This window comes from Mercenaria mercenaria, unplaced genomic scaffold (assembly GCF_021730395.1).
Source record: "Mercenaria mercenaria strain notata unplaced genomic scaffold, MADL_Memer_1 contig_4943, whole genome shotgun sequence".
Classification (NCBI taxonomy): Eukaryota; Metazoa; Mollusca; class Bivalvia; order Venerida; family Veneridae; genus Mercenaria; species Mercenaria mercenaria.
Window position 1 is genome coordinate 19,400 of NW_026463214.1, and position 11,687 is coordinate 31,086.

General features: G+C 34.8%; 1 protein-coding gene across 1 annotated transcript; it reads right to left on the reverse strand.

Moving 5' to 3' along the window:
• Nucleotides 1-1,251: 1,251 nt before the first annotated feature.
• Nucleotides 1,252-11,398, reverse strand: LOC128554328 (uncharacterized). Its single transcript, XM_053535598.1, has 7 exons — nt 11,330-11,398; nt 7,263-7,398; nt 4,919-5,013; nt 3,758-3,835; nt 3,024-3,255; nt 2,553-2,840; nt 1,252-1,496 (listed from the first exon to the last, which is right to left on the reverse strand). Exons 2-7 carry the CDS (start codon nt 7,348-7,350, stop codon nt 1,252-1,254), a joined length of 1,026 nt encoding a protein of 341 aa, XP_053391573.1. The 5' UTR covers nt 7,351-7,398; nt 11,330-11,398.
• Nucleotides 11,399-11,687: the final 289 nt, after the last annotated feature.

The window sequence follows — 11,687 nt, forward strand, 5'->3', positions numbered from 1 at the left end:
GTTGACATTGTGAACACACATTAATTCAGGAAGGGCCTAATTGCCCAACTGTAATCTTGTAGTACTAGTACAGCTATTTTATACCTGTATTATCAGACTGGATTTCATGAAGTTTATGAAGAGGGTGGGGAGTAGGTCAATATATTGTGGTGGGTCATTCGACATTTAGTGGCCACATGTTCAATCATAATTACATTTTGGCAAAGCGCAATGTTGCTACATTGGTTTTAAATGAGTGACATCATCTGAGTGAAAGCCATACAAAATGTGAAAAAAATAAAACTCAGTTATGATAATTACTTATCATGACAAAGAATTTTTGAACAGTCAAACCCTCTGGAGAGACCGCGTCTATTTAGAGATCATTTGTCTCTATAAAGAGACCACTTGATCAGCTTCTTTTCGTAAGGTAACAAGCTGTATTTTCAGCAATGAATAGTTCGATTATTTCGCTTTGGTTGATCATAATGGCCAAGACGGGATAACCTTTAACAATTGTATCTAATTAGAAATAATTCATATTCATGTATACTTTAGTTACAACACAATAATTTTAGTTGATAATGAATGCCTTGGCATGATGTCATAATAAATAAAACATATTCAGTTACAATATGAAGCCAGTGCTAGGGGGCGAGAGAGGTGGTTGCACTGTACCTTATCTCTCATGAACAGACTCAATCAAACTGAGTCTACCATTATTTAGCATGGTTGCGTTCTAGCTTCTAAAGAACCCTTTTACAGATTTTACTAACTATCAGACCAGCAATCTTTAAGAGCCGTGTGGCGACTGTAAAAAACCTTCCCGTACTTCGATTCAGTGTTGTTATATTTTCTGGTCCTTTAAGATCATGGAGTGCATTTAATACATGTGCAATAGAGTTCCGCTAAAGTCGGTGTGATGCAATATTTGCTAGCAGCCTCGGTAGCCTAGTGGTAGAGCATCCGCTTCGAGTGCAGGAGGTCATGGGTTCGATCCCTGGTCGCTTCATACTTAAGAGGTAAAAATGATACTAGCAGTTTATTCGCTTGGCGCTTAGCATTTAGAGGATAGTACTAGGACTGGTAAGCCCGGTGTCAGTACAATGAGACCGGGTTGGGTATCATGTCACGTGTCGCGTGGTATACCAGTGAGGCAGCACTATAAAGTCACTGCAAGTAGACACCGTCGTTCATAAGACTTACTGAAAAATAGGCGTTTCAAACGCGAACAAACACATGTTTTGTTACATGAACGATATCTTGTAAAATTTATTTTCGTTTTACAGATATAACTTCCTTCAACATTACAATTTCTATCGTGCCATGCGAAATTGGTGTTGTATCTCTAAACATGCAGACACAGTCTTGGTCATGGCCATGTTTGAAATGGTCCGGCTGACCATCACTCCAATCGGCTGCTGTGTTATGCCAACGGTGACCATGTACCCAGGAGAAATGGTCATGTTTCGAAAAATCCTTTGCTCCTATCCAATACAATTCGTTATTAGAATATCCTGAAAATATATGTAACGTATACACTTAGAACTTAATCTTTCATCTGGGCCGCTTTACAAGAATAATACAACGTAGGAACCCATAACCTAGTACAAGTTTCGTCTTTGGACAAGATATTCTTCTCTCTTACGACCTTATCAAAGACTTAGCTATTTACATTCATTTAATAAATAAAATTATGGGTAATTATTCTATTTCTTTTTTGTCTTTTGCAATTGTAACGCGTAACCCTCCCTAACATTTCCGAATTGGATACAATATTTTCTTATCTGACGATGCAACAACTTTGATTTGGATCACCATGGAAACTAAACTATAAAAGCCATTGACCAATAAAAGTATCCACATGGAAATGAAAAACAATAAGCGTTTAACGCTATGTTTCTGGATAAAAATGTGCACGTTTTATTATTTTTTTTTATTTTTTATTTTTTACTCAGAATAATAAGCATTAAATCGAAAAGGTACTTAACATTGTCCTGTACAGAACGGGATATATTGGTGCTCGTACCAATCCGAGTCTATCGGCACGCCCAGTATGTTTCCTTGAATGCGTACTCATCAAAATGTATCGCAGTAGTGTACAGAACAATGTTAAATAGCCTAATATTACAGCCGCGTACTCGAATATAACAAATACTATACAATAACTTTATATTAATACATTTCTGGCACTTTTGCGAATCATAATTTTGCTCAGCCTTATACTAGTTTTTGTTCCATATTTATGTGAAGCCTATAATCACAAACATGTTAACCATTGCTCTCGGGTATGCAAAGAGAATCTCATGTAGGTAGCTCCTAAAAGTGCTAAATATTTTAAGGCCGTGCATTGTACAACTTAGTCCTCCGAAACCCAAAAAAAGCATTTAACAAACGAACTGTGTACGTATATATGAACACTTGTAATATCACAATGTATTTTAGAAAGTATAATTCTGTTATTATATATTAGAGTCGTTTTTTTCTTAAACTAATTTATAACGTTTTAGTATTGATATCTAACATGTTAAAGCCTAGTTGAAACAGACAATAAAGTGTTTTTCTTTTCATACTTGTATGACTGTTGAGTTCTCTCCTCATTAAAAGAGCTTTGTCATGAGTGTCTAGGACAACAAGATCCCCTCCTTGTCTTTTACATGATGCCCTTGCGTCATCCCAAGACAATGGCGTATGGTGAAATACAACATGGACACATAATTGCGCATGTGAATTTTGTAAATGTACAAAACCATCTTTGACATGGCAGTGGAAAGAATTGCCATGTGTCGTTGATGACTGAGTGATTCCAGGTGTTGTAGATATATGTGAAGATGGCTTTCTTGGCGTTTCTGTCCTTCGTACTGAAAGAAGCATAAATTGCATTTAATTTTCCAGAAGTAAATATTTCTGATAAAGTGATGATAAAACTAAGTGAATTTATTTGAAGCATAGACCCGCGTTGACATAACAATTATAAATTTATACTGATGACAATTTACTTTGAAATCCTCTTTACACATATTCCGTTAGATAAATAAATATACCGTCTGTAGTGGAAACCCGTTGCGACTGAAGTGACGTAACTGTTGACAGTTCTGTAGGATGTAAAGTTGTATTCGCCTCTGTTGTCTCTATCTTATTGTCAGTAGCATTTGCATACGATGACGTCAGAGTAGCATGAGTCGGCGTCACGCAGTAATCATTACAAAAATCGGTGTTGCAACACGTAGGCACACAATTAGCATTGATGAATGCTTTTGACACTGCATCACATGCCTGCAGTTAAGATAAGCCTAGAAAAAGCTAAGGTTATACTATGCTTTTTACTCTTTAGCAATTGTTTACATTGTCAAACGACAAAAATGTAGCTGTAAATTATTACTGCGGAATTTTGTCGCATATCACATGTCTTTTAAATTGATATGTGCTTTAGTTAGTTATGTATTTTGGTAAATGGATCACATCTCCTATAATTTCCGAATAGAAATGTTGTATTATAAAATAAAAAGACGAAAATGAAGAAAAGTATCTTGTTCTACGCTGAATAATACTTAGGATTTATTTGCTAATGGGAACTTATACAAAAATGAGAAAAGTACTAAAAGATAGATAAATGGTGACTGTTCAATTGTCAAACTAAACACGCTTTTAAATCATTTTATAAACCCACACTGAATAGATTCCTATTTGGTTTTCAAAATCCACTTCATCCTGTATTGTTGCAGTTTAAGATAAGATAACTGGTGTCGATTTGTAGTAACAAGAAATATCTATTTACCGCCTTTGATTCACATTGACCTCTGTAAATAATTTCTGGAAGGCTACTAAATTCCACAGGAGTGAAAAGCATGCAGAGCTGAAAAAGAACATATATTTACCGCGGTATAAAATGTATATAACTGCTTCTTTATGTTAATGACATTATCCATTGTCTACGCTGAGGCGACGAAATATCACAGCATTCATCAATTTATAACTTTAAATCTTATCGGCATTTTACATAGAATCAGTTCAGTAACATTATACAAATATTGCCTTGTACAGAGGTTGATATGAGGATATATCGACCTGAAAAAGTAATATCGACCAGATATATACAAGTATTTATGATGAGGTGAATATCCAAGTTTATGGACCTGACTAAGATGTAATTCCCAAAGACAAATAGGCCGAGTCGAATATATCAATTTGGCCTGGTCCGTTGACTTAGTTATTCACCAATCGTATGACACAGTGTGTTATATTTTGTGACTACACAGTATGGTTAATGTTTCATTTAGATTGTTCATAAGAAAAACTTTGTACAGTCCATACACAATTTTTATCCAACTGTACCGAGACTGCTGATTGCATTACACTTTTATGGAAAACAGATATGATTTGCACGTGTTTGACACATCTATATTTAGTATAGCGCGTGAGTTTGTTTTGAGGAATAGTTGTACGTTTACGTTTGTCTAATAGAATATGACTTTTTGTCTATGAATGTCCGTTTTACTTTAAAATTTGTTGTTTCGTTTAACGTTGCACCGACACATTTATAGGTCATATGGCGACTTTCCATCTTTGATGGTGGATGAAGATCCAAGGTGACCCTCCGAGCATTATTTCATAACGGGTGGGAACCCGGGTAGAACCACCGACCTTCCATATGCCAGAAGTATGGCTTCTTTGCATGAAAAATGAATTCAACGCCCCGAGTGAGGCTCGAACCCAAATCGGTGAGTGGCAAGCGACTTTAACCACTCGGCCACGGAAGCCCCTTTCGGTTCTCCGTGTGACCGGTCATTGTCCAATGAAAAAAGTGGAATTAATAACTCATGAAATAAACTTATATATTTTATTATAAATATATAATATCCGTAATGGAAAGCAACACGTTTATGCTCATTCCTTTTAACATGCTAAGGTTATGGAAAACTAAAAGCAAAATGAATACCTCATCTTTACCACAGATTTTTACATTTGTACACGCTTTGGGATCTAGTACGTCGCATGTATAACAGTATGGGCCACGTTGTGCAATCGGAATTTCTGAAACATGTACAATTGTTATCATATGTGTTCAAAAGAAGTATGCAGAAATCCTCAACAAATTAAAGATCTAATAATATTTTCAAATATTTGATTATACAATTATATTTTGTGCTTGAGTTATTAGATCGTTATTCTGTTCTCACATGGCTTTAGCTTGCATGCCATGAGGTCCAACGTATTTGTAGCGTTTTGGTTTTACATTTGATCTTTTATCTGTTCGTGATGAAAAGATGGTTTACGAGTAATTTGAAATGAGTCTTATCTAATTGTTAATCTGTGTGTTTGTGGTGATTAGACGCGCAGGGTTTAAACTTGTATACCGGGAGGATCGACTTACTATGGAAAGTTTGCTTATATTATTGTTAATCTGTTTCCTTTTTATAAAGAGATTCACATGGCTTAAGGTTGTATGATAAAAAGTGTAAATTTTGTAATCTGTTGTACTCGTAATACACTAGAAAATGAAAATCACTTTCTTCTTGTATGTCCGTTGTATAAAAAATTACGAGGAAATAATTGCCGCCTTTTACTGTAGATGGCCCACTCTCAATAAATTTTATAATCTGAAGTCTACGGAAAGCAGGAAAGCAGGAAGGAATTACTAACTCTGTTAAAATTCATTTATTTTGCGAATAAACTGGGACAAGATATTGAAAGTTTGGGGTTTTTTTTTATTTTGTTAGGCAACACCATTTCTCCATTTAACATACTGTATTTCAGAATTATATCTTTAGAATGTTCTTGCTGTAATAAAAATATTGAAAAGCTTCTTTCAGTATCTGTATTATTAAATATGTCTCGCTATATGTCAATTCTGTTTTAGGTTAGAAGCATTTATAGATGCTAAATTTCTGAATAAAATTTAATGTTGTTGTTTTTGTTATGAGTGTTGTTGTTGTTGTTGTTGTATGCCAGGACATTCGAATTATTTTGACGTGTTTCTTATATGATCATTAATCGGTTTGTTCCCGATAATTAGACTCGCATGATATAACCTTGTATGCCAGGCGATTCGACTTTTGTTTAAGTGTTTATAATTTGATCGTTTATCTGTTGTTAATTTGTTGTTAATCCGGTTGTTAATCTGTTTGTTTGTGATGTATAAACTTACAAGGATTAAGCTTTTATGTCAAGAGGCTCAACTTATATTTGGTTTCCTTCACGATCAAAATTCTAAAGACTAGTTTGTACTTCGTATTTACTATAAATTTGTCAGCATTTTCTTCGTTTGACGTACACGAGAAATGTTACACATTATTCACAAGAAACGATACTACGAAATTTAACTATATAAGAGAGAACTTATTAACGACATTATGAAAGTACCAAAGAATCTAACCTCTTCTGTGTCTTTTAAGCATCTATGTCCATTATCTGACTCTTTTCATAAAAGGTTGATAGATAAGTAATTCCGTTAACCCTTACCATGCTTGACACGATTGATTCTGCATTTGCGACCAGTGTAGATCATGATCAGCCTGCACATCCTAGCGCACTCTGATCAAGATCTGCTCTGTTCGCCATTCAGTCAGTATCTTTTTAACGGTTAATGGTACTGTCCAAATTGAAAGATGGACAAGTTCATTTAAGAAATTTAGGAGGGTAAGGGTTAACAAACGAGTGGGAAACCTGTGCATACGCATTTAGCAAGCAATACATTTTTGACACTCTAATTTAGTACATGTTATGTCGGACTAACAATCATAAAGACTGAGTGTTGTATATAATACACCGGCGGATTTCACATACGAACCACCATAAAGAAATAAAATCATGTCAATAGAAAAGGTTGATATTGCAGTATAAAGTTCTTGTCCTACATATCACCTTTTTATAATATTCCTGCCTCCTATTCTAATATGCAAATTTAAAACAAAGTATTTAGTATCTACAGCAGACAATTAAGTCACATTTTCTGTAAACCTGTTACAATATGAAGTTTGAAGAATTATATGGTACTGTTGTATTACAAGTTTCGCTATAAACGGGCAACGAAGAACTTGACATTATCATTATGTACAAATTGAAATATAGTCTGTTTCACTTTACAAGAGTAACGTAGTTTCTGACATTATGTACACTCTGCAATGCACTTTTCTGTATACTTGTATAGGGGCAACGTACTATTGGACATTATGTACAGTTCAAAATATTTGTTTTTCATTCCGTATGGATTTTAGTATAATCAATGTATTTAAGAGCTATTTTAATTCACAAAATATGAAGAAATTCTTGTGTATATTTACCGTGTGATCCACATCCCTTCATGTTGCAGAAGTCGCCTTTGCAACACTCTACGCATGTTATGATGTCTGCGGAACGTTTATTTGCCATGCTTGTTGACCTTCTACCGTCGAGTGACGCCGAAACAGAAGGACAACTCTGGTAATATGCAACAATTGTTCATGAAAGTACGATATTTTATACATCTGTTATATTCCTAAAGGAGGGGGGGGGGGGTCCCAGTTAGGTGTCTGCGCAAAATGTTTTTTGATTTTATTAATATTTTGTGGTAATATACCTACATGTATTACGTTTCATTAACAAGTGTTATTGTTACCAGTTTTTACTTACTTCTATAGATATTCACATTTAAAGTGGGTGGGGTAATCTGACATGTGACCAGCCAGGAACACAATTTCTGTTATTCTTTTAAAAATGGTTCTAACTTTTTACCTGAAACTTTCATGATAAAATAACTATGCAATGGAGATTCACGCAACATGTTGCATTTTAAATTGTACTGAATGCTTTTTTAATCACAGAGCCACAAAGTGGTCTAATCAAATTTACTGATTTTCAATGGACGAACTTTACGAAAAAGCTAAAACATTTTTCATTAGTTGAGATATTAAGGTGTTGTTTTCAGCAGATATTGCAATCTAAATAAACATTAAAATGACAGTATATCAGTATATTCTGGTTAGTATTGGTTGAGTGGTACACTCTCAAACTGGGAAAAAGTGGGTGGGGTAAATAAATATTCGAAGCAACACTACAAAAATTGTGCAGTTGTTACGAAATGGCCTCAGATTGTCTATTACTATCTTAATTGTGCCACCAAGAGTGGTGGGGGCATATAGATTTGCATTTGTCCGCGCGTCCGTCCGTCAATCCGTCTGTGCGTCCGTCCGAAGTTCGTGACGCGCTTAGATCAAAAGTATTTGATATAAATTGATGAAACCTTGCAAGAGTCTTTATCATGATTTAAACTTGCACACCTTCTATTTTTCATCTGACTCCGCCCCCTAATTTTAGAGTTACTGCCCCTGGAATAGTAAAAAACGCACATTTTCACCTTGAGACACGCCTGGCTTCAAAAGTATTTGATATAAATTGATGAAATCTTGCATGAGTCTTTATAATGATATGAACTTGCATATTTTCTATTTTTCGTCTGGCCTCGCCACTATTTCTAGAGTTATGGCCCCTGAAATAGTAAAAATTGCACATTTTCACCTAGTGACATGCCTAGCTCAAAAAGTATTTGATATAGATTCATGAAACCTTGCATTAGTCTTAATCATGATATGAACTTGCGCATCTCCTATTTTTAATCTGGGTCCGCGCCCTATTTCTAGAGTTATGGTCCCTGAAATAGTCAAAAATGCACATTTTCACCTTGTGACATGCCTAGCTCAAAAAGTATTTGATATAAATTGATGAGTGTTTATCATGATATGAACTTGCGCATATACTATTTTTATCAGGGTTTGCCCCCTATTTCCAGAGTTATGGCCCCTGAAATAGTAACTGATAAATGCAAATTTTTACCTAATTATGTGCCTTACTCAGAAGTATTCTCGGTGCCTTACTCAGAAGTATTTAAATGTAAATTCATGAAACCTTGCTTGAATCTTTATCATAATGTGACCTTTGCACACATGGCACTTCTTGAGAATTTTAGCATTTATTACAGAGTTATGGCCCTTGAAATAGCTAAAATAGTGGATTTTTTGTTTGTGATGCTCATAAAGTATATGGTATAGAATAATGAATCCTTTTCATAGTTTTTTGAGGCTATACCCCATTAAGACTGCAAACATTTGAATTATTTCCCCTTATTTGTGACAAATGTACCATGCGAGGGGTAGCGGGGTGGGGAGGGGGACACACCCTGTGTCCTACAGACACATTCTAGTTTTATTAAATACAGACTTGGTTGATAAATTTTAACAATTCTTTTTCACTTTAATAAGACTTTATACATGTGTGCCATGGAAAAATCAATGCAGAAAATTTAATGTTAATTTGAACAATAGCTTTCCTCAAAATATACTGCCTCAGGCAAAACATTTTGTTAAATACTTTGAGCTTTCAGGGTTAATTTGGTTTGTCTACATGTCATGTTCAAGGTCCATGCTTTTTCCATGACACACATGTATAAAATGGGATTTTTTTGTTAAAATTTATCAATCAATGCTGTATTTAATAAAATTAAGATAGTAATAGACAATCTGAGGCCATTTCTTAACAACTGCACAATTTTTGTAGTGTTGCTTCGAATATTTATTTACCCCACCCACTTTTTCCCAGTTTTAGAGTGTACCACTCTTCCAATATTAATCAGAGTATACTGATATACTGTCATTTTAATGTTTATTTAGTTTACAATATCTGCTGAAAATAACACCTTAATATCTCAACTAATGAAAAATGTTTTAGCTTTTTGGTAAAGTTCGTCCATTGAAAATCAGTAAATTTGATTAGACCACTTTGTGGCTCTGTAAAGAAAAAAGTATTCAGTACAATTTAAAATGCAACATGTTGTGTGAATGTCCATTGCATAGTTATTTTATCATGAAAGTTTCAGGTAAAAAGTTAGAACCATTTTTAAAAAAATAACAAAAATTGTGTTCCTGGCTGGTCACATGTCAGATTACCCCACCCACTTTAAATGTGAATATCTATAAAAGTAAGTCAAAACTAGTAACAACAATACTTGTTAATGAAACTTAATACATGTAGGTATGTTACCACAAAGTATAAATAAAATCAAAAAACATTTTGCGCAGACACCTAACTGGGAACACCCCCCCCCCTCCCCCCATTTGCTTTGAATAATAACATTGTTATTCTAATAATATCAGCTTTAAAATGCGCAGTAAAATATTTAAAAAAGGTGTTTCCCGTCCGCGAATACACATAATTATGAACTCGTATCCGATAGCTTTACGAGGGGAATTCAGAAATCTTGAGACTGTCATATGAAATATAGGAAAATCTGTAATTTAGCTTGTTGTTTACACCAGTCCCTAAAGATATTAACCCTTAAGAGAAACGAACATTTCCCTCATAGCTATCCATGGCCAGAGGCCGCAGAGTAGTCTGACCTTGGTATACTTTGTAGGCATTGATACGTTGTGCTACCGAGAGTGCTACTGGAATTTTATTGACGCCTTAAAAGCATTTTTTCAGCAAAGAAGTAAAAAATCAAAAATAGAACTGCGTGTTTGATCTACTTGTCTTTATTGAATATTGCTCATGTGTGCAGTTGCATTGACATGAATAAGACAGATGCCTAGTAAACCAGTCTTGGCAAGGTTTAACGTAATGTTTTCTGATTTTAAACCCTTGTCACAGTACAAATGCCAGTAATAGTTCCGCCGTATGCTCTTGGTTTTTTACTTCTTTTTGTTTTTGCACAACAGAATCTTTGGAATGGAAGAAAATTGTGTAAAGAACCCGTTTGCATTCTGGAGTTCTTTTTGCGATAACTGGTCGTTCTTGCCCTTTTTCAATGTTTAATCCCATGTGAGTATATTTCGAGTCTTCTTCTACAATGGCTCATACAACAGTAATATTATGGGCGGATACTGACGTTTGAGGGCGCCCGAGGTAGACACGGAGAGGGCGCCCGACAAGAGGTAGTTCTTGGAATCTAGATTCTCACTAAATACCTTTACCCGCCAATACCGACTGGTTTTGAATGGGGACAATCCCCGTTAACAGTTTTGAGTTCTTTTGAAGTCTGCTCGGCAGATATTCTCAGATAACAGCGCATCTTAATGAATAAGCTAATTTTCTTCCTACTTTGAACCTCCATGCTTGCGATGAAATAATATCTTAATTTGAATACGTGTGGAGTGTTAAAACGCTTGTAACTCTGCTATAACAAAGCTAATGATATTTGAATTTTCAATGTAAATAACTATTGAAACAACCTAGAAGCCCATGAAAAAATATGCTTGTATCTTTAATAGTTTCTACGGAAGTGCGATAGTCTCAAAATGTTCCGAATTCAGCACGTATTTTCATTGTTCCCTTACAAATTTAAAGTTTGCATTTACAAATCAAGTCGAAAGAGACATACCGATTTGGATAGGCAACCAGAGTTATACACTATGTTTCCACTTGTTGTTACCACTTGTTGTGTAAAACAATACTAAAACAAAGCAATATGAAAAGTGAAACGATTTTTCAACGTGGGATCGAAATACGTACTATAACACGAGAATACATCTTTCATTGACAGACATAATCAAAAACCATACATCATTACTTACTTTGAATGAACGCTTGCGTTGTTTTTGTCATCCAGTATTCACACAAACAATCAAATCGCATTTTTAAATATTATATACTGCAACTTTCAGTTCTCTACAAGATTATTTAATAAATATACCAATCGTCCAGTGTGAGCTTTTACCACATTGTATTGAGATGACATA

Coding starts and splice junctions, on each gene's coding strand:
- LOC128554328 (XM_053535598.1), bottom strand. CDS start 7,350: ATGGCAAATAAACGTTCCGCAGACATCATAACATGCGTAGAGTGTTGC. Junction 2,841..3,023: donor ACGGGTTTCCACTACAGACG/GTATATTTATTT, acceptor TGCTTCTTTCAG/TACGAAGGACAGAAACGCCA. Junction 1,497..2,552: donor AGAACTCAACAGTCATACAA/GTATGAAAAGAA, acceptor ATATATTTTCAG/GATATTCTAATAACGAATTG.